This window comes from Hydra vulgaris, chromosome 12, assembly GCF_038396675.1.
Source record: "Hydra vulgaris chromosome 12, alternate assembly HydraT2T_AEP".
Taxonomy (NCBI): Eukaryota; Metazoa; Cnidaria; class Hydrozoa; order Anthoathecata; family Hydridae; genus Hydra; species Hydra vulgaris.
In genome coordinates this window covers 11,087,445-11,103,177 of record NC_088931.1, presented here as the reverse complement: position 1 = coordinate 11,103,177, position 15,733 = coordinate 11,087,445, and the positions used below count along the sequence as shown (strand labels likewise).

The 15,733-nt window shown below is 26.2% G+C and overlaps 1 protein-coding gene across 1 annotated transcript in view; it reads right to left on the bottom strand.

Annotated features, from left to right (window-relative positions):
- Positions 1 to 15,733, bottom strand: part of LOC100200562 (zinc finger protein 277) — a 51,956-nt gene that overhangs the window by 24,171 nt on the left and 12,052 nt on the right. Inside the window, exons 2-3 of the mRNA XM_065812090.1 lie at positions 5,777 to 5,871; positions 5,616 to 5,698 (exon numbers count right to left, since the gene is read on the bottom strand). Of these exons, the coding sequence (XP_065668162.1) occupies positions 5,616 to 5,698; positions 5,777 to 5,871 (178 nt within the window). The remainder of the gene's footprint in view (positions 1 to 5,615; positions 5,699 to 5,776; positions 5,872 to 15,733) is intronic.

Sequence of the window (15,733 nt, the reverse complement as noted above, 5' to 3'; positions counted from 1 at the left end):
ACAAAAAAAAATATATATATATCAGGGTTCCCACAATTAAAACTGAGACTTAAAGTAAGGATTTTAAGAAGATTTAAGGAGATATTTTTCTAAAATTTAAGAAGATTTGGTCGCAAACAACAACATTTTGAAAAAAAAAGTAAGGAGAATTAAGGAGAATTAAGGAGAAAACAATTACACTAAAAATAATCTAATTTTTTTCAATAAATTTTAAATATAAACAGAGAAATTATTATAAATAAATATATTACTTTATATATAAATAAAAATATTACTTTATATATAAATATATATATATATATATATATATATATATATATATATATATATATATATATATATATATATATATATATAAAATATAGGTTTGCAAACTATCGAAGAACTATATATTTTCTTTTTTATTAATAAGTAAAACAAAGGTCAACAATTTACGTTTTCTAAAATCTCAATGAAAATATACTTCTTTTGAGACCCAGTTTGACATACTTTTGAATAATTTGTTTTGTTGACAATATTAGGGATTACACCCTTTGGGTTCAAATACTAAAGATTTGAACCCAAATATCTTAACAACTTGATGTGATGGTGAAAAATGAGTTGTATATTTGAAATCAAAATGAGAAATGCTATACAAAAAACAAATTGTTTGCTCGGCATCAGAAAATTTTTTTTGTTGTTGACCTGTGTAATCCATTCATTTTAATAAAATTTCCTAGATGATTAAAAAAAAAAACAATAAGGAGAAATTAAGGAGAGCAGTCAAACTTTAACTTTTTTAAGGTTATTTAAGGACATTTAAGGAGGTTTTTATTTTTTAAGGGAACTTAAAGTTTTTAAAGAGGAGTGGGAACCCTGTATATATGTATATATATATATATATATATATATATATATATATATATATATATATATATATATATATATGCGGTAGTGGTGTAGTGGTATAGCGCTTACTTCATAAGCGAGAGGTTCTGAGTTCGATTCCCACCACATCACTGGTAGTACTGCGCTCAACTTGTTCCTCCGCGCAGCAGCCTTGTTCGTCAAGGTTCGTGGTTCGGAGTTATAGAGTTGAGAGAGGGTTATAACCACAAGTAGCCTCCTCATATGTAGTGGCCTTCTTGGCCTTGGGGAGGTGAATTACAAAAAAAATATATATATATATCAGAGGTACACACTGTATTTTAAGATGTTTGAGTTTTGACACTTACAGGCATTGTGCAAACTCCAAACTTTTGTATGTTCATGCTCATGTCAAATAAGAATGTTTTGCAAAAAATTAGTGATTGGAGCTTGGGAAAAACCCTTTTTTTTTTTGGTCCCATCCAGCATTTTTGGTCCCATCCAGCTCTTAATGTGGGAGCAAAGAGTTTATAAAATATTTTCTTTACTATTTTTATCTAAATTTATATTTATCAACATATTTCAAGTTTCATGCAATAATCTCTTAGTGTTCAGTTTTTATGACCCTGCAAAGTTTACATGCCCCTCAAATTGAGGGGGTTTAAAACTTTATATGCAACTTTTTCATTCATTGTTCTTTGTTTTTTTTCTTTCTAAAAAGGCCGTACAAGTAGGTGCACCGCAAAAAACGCGCGAATGATGGCATACTCATATTTTCTTATGGACAATTTATTTACAAATTTAAAAATATTTTTTATTACAACTACTGTAAATAACTCCTTCCAGAGGGCTGCTGGAATTTACTTATAATTGGTTACAATTTTTTGCCATGTCAAAAAGTCATTGTTTTTTCAATGCGCACCTCAAAAACTAAAGCAACAAAAATGCAAATAAAACTTTTTCCAAACAAGTTTAAGCTTCAGGACTTGTTTTGTGGTTAATATTAAATTCTGAGTTGATAATATATGTGATTGCAAACTTATTTTTTTATTTAGCATGTTATTCACTACAAAACCCACATCATACGCACCCCAAAAACCACATTAGTTTTTCTTTTTTATCCAATAATTATGCTTAAAATTGCATATAACTATTATTTATTCTTGTTATACATATATAACTCTCCCGCATGTAGCAGTTTTATTAGATTTACTTGTATTTGCTTTAAATTACTGTCAAAGCAACTTATATATTTATATATTTTGTTTGCTATACAGAAATAAAAAATTAAAATATTTTTAAAATGACAACAAAGTTTACTTTATGTTTTGGAACAAGGTCAATAAACCCAAGTAGTAAATCAGAAGCAGTTGTTGCAAGAAAGCACACAAAGGCATAAAATAAACAGTTGGCAGAAGCTGTAGCATGGTGCAAAGATAACAATGTAAGAGGACATTGTGCCCTGAAATCAAGACTTTTCTCGTTGATTAAAGATCGAAAGACAATAAATCGATGTTTGGATGGTAAAATAGAAACAGGAAAAGAACATCAATACTGCTCTATATTATTAGAAGAGGAAGAGAATTCAATTGTATGATTTGTGAAAAATAAAAAAAAGATCTTTGCAAGGTATCAATAAAGCACAACTGACTAACCTAATGTTAGATACAGTGAAAATAAGAGATTACACAAACAAGAGATTAGAAGGAGGACGAAAGTATCATTCATTGCCATCTGCAGCTAAATTGGCATTAAAGAATCAACGGTATTTCTAAAATTTGCTTTTATTTTCAGAATCTTTAGTACTTGTTAAGCTAAATTGTATTTTTCACAAACTATAAAGAAACTTTATAAAAAATTTTTTTATTTTATTTTTGTTGTTCATTTTGATTTGGTTGTTCATTTTGGCTAAGATTTCATGCAAAACATAACAGTTTAACTGTCAAATGTCAAAGACAAGTGTCAATCAACAGAGGTTTAAATTGTATCAAAAAAATAGCTCACAATCACATAGGTTTTTTTGTTATTGAAAATTGATGACATGTTTCTAGAGAATAAATCATTACCTAATCAGTTGTGTTAAAAATATGTTTACTGTTTAATTCCTTTCTTTTTAAAGTCTTATTATTGCAAATAAGTATAGCCAATTTAACCAATCATATTGTAGATGCACTTGCAGAGGAACTTATTGCTGCTGGAATTATGACAGAAGCCGAGCACATTGAGGAAGGTATTTGGAAAGGAAATATCGACACCACAAGAGTTATTAATAATGAAACTCCACAATTCATTCATTATGGTGTTGATGGAACTTCTTCTGGTTTGGTCTATGCAGTGAAAGGAGATCAATCCAAAAAACTGCAGAAAGAAAATAGAGAATGTGTTACCATCCATCCCTTCATTTCGTTCTCAGGTTTGTTTTTATTTTAGTTTTTGATATTTTCTTAAAATAATTGAATTTTGACCAATATTTTCAGATGTAAAACCAATTTTCTTATTTAAACTATATTTTTTAACAAATCTATAATTATCAAGACTTACTGGTTTAATTTAGTCTTACTATACATTTAACTACATTAAACGTAAAGTAATAAAACTGTGCTGTTCAGTAACTTTTTAAACTAACTTGAACTGAGATCATATTAATAAAAAAACTACAACTTATAATTTCAGGAGAGGTCTGTATGTGTCAAGTAATATTTGGCAATGTCGGTATAACAAGCCTGATGGCACCTAATGAAGCAGCAGCTAAAATAAAACATCTAATGGTAACCACTTCAGACCATAGCTTATCAGATGGCTATACACTTTTGGCCGCTTTTAAGGAATTTGATGAGTATTTAAAAGAGAAAAATATTAAAAGATCAGTGGTCCTATTATCAGATGGACATAATTCGAGATTTGATTATTATGCTATGTCATTCCTTCAATCAACAGACATATGGATGTTTCTTACCCCACCAGATACAACAGGGATTACACAACTATTAGACCAGTTAAATAAAAATATTCATCATGAATGTAGAAAAGAAAAAGGTGAAATGTTTACTGAGGCAAATTCTCTAAACAAAAAAGCATTCATATATACTCTAGCAAATATGTGGGATAAAAGGGCAACAAAACCCACTCTCCTAAAAGCTGCAAAGCAAGTTGGTGTAATCAATGAAGCCTTGAGCATTGAATTTATGCAGCAGGACAAGTTTTATAGAGCAGATAATTGCATAGAGATGAAACTGATGCCTCCTGAAGAGGCATCAGTTTCATCCATGCAATCAACATTGACTTCCCCTGATTCATCATTTGTTGTCTCTCCTGATAGAAGAAGAGGATCAGCATTGCATTGGAAAGAAAAGTTTGAAAGTTCTCAATCTTTTATTAACAGGCTGCACGAGAAGAGCATCCAATTTAAGGAGATACCAGGATTTATGATTATTAGAAAAGTAAAACCAAATCTATCTACCAGTTCAACACAAACAACTCAAGTTTATGGACCCATAAAAGCTAAATTTTGAGTTTAGATGCAAGCATTAATGAAAAGAAAGAACAAAAGGTTCAAACACAATTGCAAAATACAGAAAAAAAAGAAAGAAAATCTTTATTAAATGTAAAGAGTATGTACTGGAAACATTTGTAAAGTAGCAACGTTTAGGGAATGTCCAAAATGCCAAGATATTTTAAAATCTCAGTGCAGCAAGTTAGCGTGTCGTGTTGAGGGCAACAAGCCTGCAATGATTTTTCCTGCTGCAGCTTTTCAAAAAACAGGGACAAATCCAAATAAAAGTTCATTCAATTCAAATAGTAATGCATCAGAAAGGGATGAATAGTTTTTTTATAAAAAATTTATGTATAACTAAAACATTCTTTTCAAATGTAATGTATGATTTTAAGTTATTATGGTTTCAAATTATTATTAAACATTACTTTTGTTGTGGTTTTTGACTTTTAAGTTTATTTTCAAAATGCACCCCAAAAACCACATCACTATTAGGTTGAACTTGGCTCAAAAATGTAAAAAATAATAGTGCAAAATAATTTAACTTTATGATTATTATTGAAAAGGGCACTTAAGGGCTTATAAAAAAGTCAACTTTGCAAACTTAATCTGACATTTACATGTTTTATGGTGTTTTTACTGAAACATTTGATTTAAAAAACCAGAGAAATTTTTAGAAAAGGCTCAAAATAATCACTTAAAGCTATAAAAATAAAAAAGATTTATTTTTCCATTAGCTTGAACATTTTAATGAAAAAAAAATCAAACCCTTATACTTTTTAGGTGTAAATCGGACTAGCTACATTCCAATAAGTAACTGTGTGGTTTTTGGGGTGCAATAGTTTTTGCGGTGCATATACCTGTATAGATTTAGATAAGCAAAAAAAGTGAGCAAATGCTTATATAAATATGCTATAGTAGATATATATATATAGTAGAAAATAAAACTGCGTGATTTTAACAACTTTAGGTTTCATGCTGTTGCAATTATTAGGTGAAATACCTGTATTGTATGTATGTATGTATGTATGTATGTATGTATGTATGTATGTATGTATGTATGTATGTATGTATGTATGTATGTATGTATGTATGTATGTATGTATGTATGTATGTATATATATATATATATATATATATATATATATATATATATATATATATATATATATATACCAAGCTCTAGAATTCCAAACTTTTAATAAAATTTAAGATTTCAAGTAAAAAAATAAAAATGCTTGAACTCTGACTCTGAAATTATTTACAACTTTATTACCAACTTCTCTAATGTGAGCTCATCCCGTATTGCTTCATCTTCAGGAATAAAATTTGTCAGCATATAATAGTATTCTGATGGAGCTGAAAAAAATTGAAATGGCTCTAAAGAAGCTAATTCATAAATTATTGAAATCGTTTAAAAAAAATAATGAATCAAACCTTTATCCTCTGGTGAGCTGTTTGATTTAACAACAACACAAACCTCTTTTAAATCTTTAACAGTAGAAAATTTTTCTTTCCAATAACTGATATATCTAAAGTTAAAAAATATTTTATACATTTAAACTTGTAAATATAGTATTACTTAATACAATGAATGCTCTATAAAGCTTTATAAATAGATAAATTTTTTGATTAAACAAGCAAATTTTAATTAATCTTTAGTTTAGTACAGCACTAATTAGCAAAACAAACAGAATAAATCTTTTATTTTTAGTAACAAAAGAACCTAATTGCAGAGTAAGTTATTTTCTTTTGCCCATTCTATTACCAAATCAAAAGAATTCATAACATGATTAATGTTTTTATTGGAGTCATCTGACATTTTTTCATTTTCTTCAACAGGAGTAGTTTCACTTTCTACTTCAGGATTTTCTTCAAGGTTAAATGGACGATTTACCTCGCTTGTTCCACTTGCACGCTCCATAATTTCAGTATCTGCTAAATTACAATCATTAAATATTGAATTATACAATCTTGCCAAGGGAATATTATCTTCTTCTGAAAAGTGATTGAAACGATTGTTGTATTGAATTTCATCACTTGACAAAAAAAGATGTCTAAATAAATTAAGTATAACTGACACACAAATTTCATTCCATGCCTGAACCACTAAATAAACAACATCTTTCAAATTTATATTTTTGAGTGCTGAAACTATTCCATCTTCTGCACCTAAGGCTGCAAGACATGGAAGTAGATGTTTGTGATAATTTTTGGATGATTTGTAATATACTGGCAAATCCATATTTTTGAAGCAACAAGAAGATTTTGATTTCCCTATCATCAAATCTAATTTATGCGTACCTGTAGGGTTTATGCATGGTATAAATGTTACTCTTTTCTTCATTGCTTTTCTTCCAGCAGCGGATTTTTCAAAATTTGTAATGTTTGTTTTATTGGGTAAGCTTTTATAGACAAGACCAGTTTTGTGGCAATTATATATTTGTTCAGGCAAAAAGCCATTTTCAATTTTTAAATTTATCTTTAAATGAATTAGCTAGCTCCACATTGCAAGACATTCTCCACAAACAGACAAAATCCGTATACCATGACATTTTTAAAATTTGGTTAACCATCCATCACTTGCTACATGTTTCAGGTCCATTATTTAATTTATTTACTTTGAGTGCTTTTAATTTTATCATTTCATTTGGAACTAAATCATTTAATTTTTGCCGCTCCAAGAACCAAGAAAACACTGTATCGCCAATTTCAATATACTTTATTGTCTTCATTTGTTTAGTCTTACTCTGATTCATATAAGCATATTCTTCTAAATTTTTATATTCTTCTAAATTTTCTTTTTCTTTTACTCTATTTATTGCAGATTTAGCAACTTTTGTATTTAAAATTTTTTATTCACTACAAATGTCCTGTTTTCTTACCATTTTCAATGTCCTTTAAAATGAAGCTTATCTTATAATAAAATTGAACATCTTTTTTTTCTTCTGATTCATATTTTATGGTCAAATTTAAAGCACTAAAATTCTAATTAATTAATTAGTTAACATAAACTAACAGAATTCAAGTAACTATTCTATTTAACAGAAATTCACTTCAATACTTGCAGTACAAAACACAAACATATTCCAATAACAGAATTTTTTACAATTTGAGGTTAGTTTTTGTGAACAGCTGATTTTACTTCTGAATTAGCCTAAACTTAACTCAAATATTTACTTTAAAAAAATAAGTTGCTTATACAGAACAGTTGAACTAAAAAAGTTGCTTGTATAGAGGTTGCTTATATATATAGTATTCACTGTATATCATATATTTGTAGTAGTATACTTATAATTAGAATCATATCATATATTGAGCAACTTAATAGTATTAATGTTCATTTATGCATTTACACAGAACTCACAACAGCCATTAAACCAGACTTAATGACAAGAAAGAGCCTCTGCACTTTTTTTTATAAGAAAATACAAATAAAAGTGTATGCAAGTAATGTAAATTTTAAATTATGGAAATGGCAAAGTTTAATTTAGGTTTTTAGTTTTACTTTTCAAGTTTTCTACAACTTTACAACTATGTATATAACTGACTATACAACTAGGTGTTGAGTTTGTGTAAGGAAAATATATATGTATATATAGAATATAAAATCTATATAATTATAAAACTGTTTTGTTTTGCATTTTAAAAAACAAAAAATTAAAAAAAAAGGAAGCTAATGAAAAAAAAGCAAGCTAATAAAAAACAAATTACCCATGCATCGACCTTATCTAATTTAAAAACAGAAAAGGGACATTAAAAAGTATCTTTATAATTAGAACATAGTCCAAATTTCATATTTGAAATAAGACATTTTAATAAAGTTATTTATATAAAAATAATAAAGCTATTTATATATAGTTATTATAATAAAATTTGTTTGATTAGTTGTTAAGTTGCTATGAAGTTGCAGTTTGTATTTTTCTGTTTAGAAGGTAACAATGACAATAAGCTGCCAATGTATGTCACATTTTAAATGCATTATAATTTTTTAATCAATATTTTTTGAAATTACAAATAAAAAGTTTAATTTCATTTGATGATAAGAAAGTTTTATATGATTTTCTTATTTATTATAAAAGATTTTTTGCGTTAACTTATAACGCCTCTATTTATAATAGAGGCGTTATAAGTTAATTGATTTTCTTTTTTATAACCATTTATTTTAGTAATAATTAATAATTTTTAATAAATTTTATTTAAATCTTAATTTCATTTTTAATTAACTTTAATCATGATTCTAATGATTATTACTGAAACTACCTCTTACAGCTAGCAACCAGACAATCTCTAATGGACTTATTATAAAAGGACAAAAATAGACTTCGACAAAGCACTAATTGCAACAATTTTAATTACAACTATCAAAAATGAATTGTCTATAAAAAATGTTTGTCTTTCTAGACAATCATTTTAAAAACGGACACTAAATGAACAATCTCGATTTATTAATGAGGTATAGAAGATCTATTTAATATATAATTTGGACTTATAACGAGTAATTAAATTTTCACTGCAGCATTGTTTCAAAAACTGAAAACGAGCACAAAATTAAAAATACAATTTTTCTAACAGAAGTTCCTTTTTTAATTTTTTGTCCAGCGTGTGCTGTTGATTAAAAAGTTAATGTCTATTTAAAAACCTTAAAATGGACTATTTTGTGCTCAATTGAAGTTCATTAATTACTCAGTTCAGTTGTTTTTCAATTCTCAGTGAATGTGCGTGAAAATTTATTTTTAAAATGCCCTCTCCAGTTCGGGATTACTTCAAAAAAGTTGAAGGTAAGTTTATCATTTAAAAAATTTTCCTTAGTCACTAAAATCTTTATCACCTTCAATAAAATTATTTTAAAAATATGTGATCAAGGAGTTGTCCTTTATAAAATGTGGATTAGTAAGTAGAAGATTCCAATAGGTGTTAAAATTTATTTAGGTTTGTGAATAAAACAATAGTGAAAAAGAAAAATGTTTTTTACTTTCATTTTATTGATGAATATGTACGCAAGTTTTAAACAATAATTAATCATGGGCAATGATCGTCATTTGGAGTTTTGATGTCATTTCAATATTTTTTTAATATTATAAATTTACTACATAACAATATTCAAATAATACGGTAATGAAAGATTTCTGGTTTTATGAAATCAAGTAAATTTAGACAAAATCATAGACACCAAATAGACAAAAAATTATGCTTTGTAGACTTATGAAGTGAAAATTATTTTTTAACTGAGCAATCTTAGGACACCATCAAAAATTTGATAGACACAACAAGGACAAAAAATTAAACATTTGTTGTGTCCATTACAACATACAGAATTGTCTATGTCTGTGTTGTAAGTCTATCCATAGACTAGTCTGGTTACTACTTACAGCTAAGATCCTTATCTTCATTTTTAAAGTTTGTATTCTCATCTCCCACGGTTAGGACGGAGCATTAGTCAAAAATTTCTTTTTAACTGCATTTAATAAAAAATTCTTTAAAAATATAATTTTTTTAACATTAATGTTTTATTTTAGTATTAATTTTATTTAAACAAAGTTATATAAAGTTTTCATTATTTCTTTCTTGAAATATTGTAATGAGATTTCAGACAAAAGCTCCGTTAAGCAGAGATGTGTGAATACGACTGCTGATTTTTTAGCTTTTTATATATGTATATGTATAAAAATATATATATATATATATATATATATATATATATATATATATATATATATATATATATATATATATATATATATATATACACAGTGGTGTACACTGGATTTTTAGATGCTTGAGTTTTGTCACTTACAGGCATTGTGCTAACTCCAAACTTTTGTATGTTCATGCTTATATCAAAAAAAAAATTTATATTCATCAACAAATCATGCAATGATTTGTTGATGAATATAAATTTCTTTTTTGATATAATCATTGAAATTTGATTATATCAAAAGATAGTCTATGTATGTACTGAAGCCCCTACAACTTTTTTTTTTGTATGATGTCATCTGTTTGTGTCTATTTTAGCATTTTATATATATATATATATATATATATATATATATATATATATATATATATATATATATATATATATATATATATATATATATATACATATATATATATATCAGTGGATTTTTAGATGTTTGAGTTTTGACACTTACAGGCATTGTGCTAACTCCAAACTTTTGTATGTTTATGCTTATATTAAAAAAGAATTTTTTGCAAAGAATTGGAGTGATTATAGCTTGGGAACAAAAAAACCCAAATTTTTGGGCCCACCCAGCCCTTAACGTGGGAGCAACGAGTTTTTAAAATATTTTCTTTACTATTTTTATCTAAATTTATATTTATCGACAAATTTCAAGTTTCATGCAATAATCTCTTAGTGTTTAGTTTTTATGACCCTGCAATGTTTACAGCCCCTTCAAATTAAGGGGGGTTAAAACTTTATATGGTCATGGTTTTTGAAAATTAAGAGATTATATTGCATGAAATTTGATGATCATTCATCATCAGTGTACACCACTGATATATATATATGTATATATATATATATATATATATATATATATATATATATATATATATATATATATACGTTAAGGGCTGAGTGGGCCCAAAAATTTGGGTTTTTTTGTTCCCAAGCTCCAATCACCCCAATTCTTTGCAAAAAATTCTTTTTTAATATAAGCATAAACATACAAAAGTTTGGAGTTAGCACAATGCCTGTAAGTGTCAAAACTCAAACATCTAAAAATCCAGTGTACACCACTGATATATATATGTATATATATATATATATATATATATATATATATATATATATATATATATATATATATATATATATATATAATGCTAAAATAGACACAAACAGATGACATCATACAAAAAAAAGTTGTAGGGGCTTCAGTACATACATAGACTATTTAAAGCCTGCTGCCGCAAAGGAGTGCTACTACAGCAACTGAGGGTTTGGCATGGGGTAGCAATCTTTTCTTTATGTTTCATTTTTTTCTTCTTTTTATGAAAAATTAAAGCACACATTTTTACATTAATATATATATATATATATATATATATATATATATATATATATATACATATATATATGTATATATATATATGTATATATATATATATATATATATATATATATATATATATATATATACATATATATATGTATATATATATATGTATATATATATATATATATATATATATATATATATATATATATATATATATATATATATATATATATATATACATATATATATTAGGCCTTGTTACGAGATTTCGCTGCATAACGAAAACACGTAACGCATTTCTAAGTAATTTAACGCAGCAAAGATATTTTGCTTACTATAACAAAAGTTACAAATAAAATCTAAGTACCTATTTGAAAAATCATTTTTATTATTTTTTTCAAATATGAACTAATTTTTATTTTGAAAAGAAAATTTTTTTCATAAAGCATAAAATAATATTTGTTTATTTTCTTATAATTTTACAGTTGGTTTTTGGTTATTTTATTAACTGTTATTAAATTTTTTCTTATTTATTTTGTGAACTCTTTTTAATAATGTTTTTAAACAATAAAGAGCTTTTTCTTATTATTTATCAGGTACCGAAAACATATTCGCGATCATAACTTATTTTCATAAATTAAACGAACGTCATTAAAACTTTACGTTATTGAATTAACAATAAACAAAATATCTTATTAATAAAATATTTACATCAAAATAAATCGTGCATTTTTTAAACTAATTATGACTAAAAATAATTTTTATATTTATAAGGAATTTATATATTTAATTCTTTAAGATAAAACTTAAAACAGTTTATTTTTTTTAACTAATTTTTAAAAACATCAAAAAAATTATTAAACAAACTGTTTCTTTTACAAAAAATCTATTAGTTTACGATTGTGGTTAAATGCTTTTATGACTTCATTTCTTCTGAATAAACGTCACGTTAATGACATCAAAAGAATTTAAATATTCTACAAGATAAAAGTTTTTGCGTAGCGCAAAACTGCTGAACGCGTAGGCAAATCGCCTTTTCGCAGGCAAAATGCGAGCTACGTAACACTTCTTAACAAGGCCTGATATATATATATATATATATATATATATATATATATATATATATATATATATATATATATATATATATATATATATATATTTAAACATGGGGTGGGAGTTAAGGTTAGTTTTAGTCATAACTAAAATTAGTCGACCAACTTTTTAGTTAACCAAAATTAGTTGACTAACTTTTTAGTTAACTAAAATTACCCAACAAACTTTTTAGTCTAGCTAAAATTAGTCGACTAACTTTCTAGTTAACTAAAATTACCTGACTAACTTTTTAGTTAACCAAAATTAGTCAACTAACTTTTTAGTTAACTAAAATTACCCAACTAACTTTTTAATTCAAATAAAATTCTTGTCAAATAAAATTGTTAAAATTATTATTAAAAAAAATCGTTTTAAGCTAAATTTGAATATTTGTATTTTTCCTCAGCTCGGAGATAAATGCCCATAAGGTTGTTGCAATTGTTTATAAACATCAAATTGGCGCGAAATGAAAAAAAGACGCCATTTAGTCAATTAAATTAAATTTGGTACGTTTATTTACCGTCTAATTTATTAATTTTTTTATGTGCCGTATTCTATAGGTAGTGCGCAATAATAATCACACATCATGAGTACTCTCCCCTAGCTTATTGCAAGGGTGGAGTAAACCTCCAATTTTTACCAAAAATCTCTTCGATTTCAATTAATTATTATCCACCCAATCTACGCTTTTTTTTTTTTTTTTTTTTTTTTTTTGAAACCTTAATGTAACTACCACAACAAATACAATACACAGTCCATGATTATTTATTGTTGTGTCTTCTCCCCTAACTATTATAACCACAACACACTAAAATGCGGCAGGTAGGGTTGTACCGAACAACGAATACATGCAACTAAAAAAGCTAATTTTACCATGAAGGGTCGTTTTTTTTAGATGCCAAATTGGTACGACCATGTAGGCAGGCGAGAGTATTACCATAAACCCTGAATGTAATCATTCATAGATTATGTGAACATTTTTATTGCTTTCAGAGTAGAGTTGCTTGTCGTTCAGAGAGACTTGCAAAACTGACAAAGAATGCTTGGTATTCGCATTTATGAATGCAATTTCCACAATTTAAATTGTTGAATAGTGCTTACAAGAAAAAAAGTATTGAATAATACCTAATGAAAATATTTTATTAAGTAGCTGCAATCGCTTTGTAAACCAGAAAATTGTTTATTACATTTTAATTACTTTAAAATGCAATGCGTAATCTATCATTTTTAAGTACTTGTTTGTTTTATGTTAGAAAAAAAATTATCATAAGTTTTATTTATATATACATTAATGTCAAAAAATTACTATTTATTATTTGGAATAAATATCTATAAAATAGGATTTCTTTTTTAAAATTGAAACTATTATTTTCAATACCACCTCTTTATGAGAAAGTTTAACAACAATGTCACGTTAAAATATGATGGCATTAATGTTTTTATCAAAGTCGTTTTCACTTAAATGATCACAACTTTTAGCCCCAATCGAATAACTGTTTTCGGTATATTTTATTTTTATTTTAAATACTCAGACTACTCCAGTCATTTTTTACACAAACTACATTATTTTTAATCTATTAAGAACCAGTAAACAAATAAATAACAAAGGATGCATTTTACAAACTTTGAAAAAAGTTTGTAAAATGACGAACAAAGTTCTTTGGAATGCATAAGTTAATGTGGTAACAATTTTTTTTTGGGTCAAAAAAATACATAAAACGCAATATCTCTTATGTGCATGCACAAAACTCTACAAAGCTGCTGTACAAGATTAAATGGTAAATTAAGATAATCCACATAATTTCTGGTATTTCTGAAGAAAGGCTCTTTTACATGTAGCCTATTAAAGCAATCCTTATTGTTTTAACACTCGCTTCATTATGTATATATGGCTAACGCATACCGAAAAGTATCTGGCAACCTTAGCCATGAGGTGGACAAAAGTAAAAAAAAAAAATTCAAACATGATACTTAATCACACTATTTTGTATCTTAAAGATGTAGCTTTTATAAAATGTATATATATTCTTATAATTATTATGGGTTGTTTTGCTGTTGATTTAACTCAAGTTTTTTTTTTTTTTCAAAAAAATTCAAGATTATTTTTTGTGTTACAAAGAAGCATAAAATAGTTAATGATTTTAAAACCTCTTCTTTTATTACATAGTTAAATTAATTCATACATTATCTTTTAAATGAGTTATTGCAACACTATTTCAAACGTGGTATGTCAAATAAATTGATTTCAAATGATGATATATTTAAAGTACTTTTTTTAGTTAAAATTTCACTTATACAGATGAATACTTTTGCGGTCCATGGTGGTATAATAATTTGAGTCTTGAAATATTTTGTTCAATATGTAGATTAATAAAAGTTTGATTTATAATCCGCATTATTAGACAACAGGCGGACATCTGCCTGTTGTCTAATAATGATTTTTACACGTTTCATGCAGGGGCCAACATTTTAATGTTTTTTCTTTTTTGCAAAACATCCTTTTTTTGACATCAAAATGAACATATTGAATGAAACATATGAATTGTAGTTTGCTCTATGTCTAGAAGTTGCCTAGAGTTGATTTTTAATGACGTATTATTTCATCATTTTGACGTACTTTTTCCTTTTGTTTACATACAGAGTTTATTATGTAGCAATGACCAAATTATTATTCAAACAGCAAGAAACTTGTGTGTTTATGCATTTTTTTACATTAAAATAATTAACTTTTAAATTTAAAACAAATACATTAAAAAAACTAAAAAAAAAAATTTCGACAAATTCGTTGCATTGTTTATAGCATCGGTCCCAGGTTAAATTACCTTTCTAATAGTGAAAGAATTCTGTAAATCTGACACACCGCTCATGTCTTAGATTTACTAAAAATTACTTAACTAAAATCGCCCGATTCTTTGTTGGATATAATATAAAGATGCAGTGGCATAGCGAGGATTTTTGCGCACAAGGTAAAAATAAATAAAAAAAATTTTTACAATAAATTTAAAAAAATATTTTTATGTAAAATAGTTTGTTTTTTTTGCTTTCTTGTTTCTTTGGAGCCCATTTAAGTCTTCACGCCCTAGACAATTGCCACTTTGCCACCTCTCCTCACAACGCAACTGTAAAGATTCATAACATAAAAGAGTTTATAACAGTTTATAACACAAAAGAGTTATATTAATAAAATGAATTAAAAAATAATTATTACTAGAAAAAACTTCCGTATTACACTTAATAAATTTTAACTAAATTAAAAAAATTCCAAACTTTC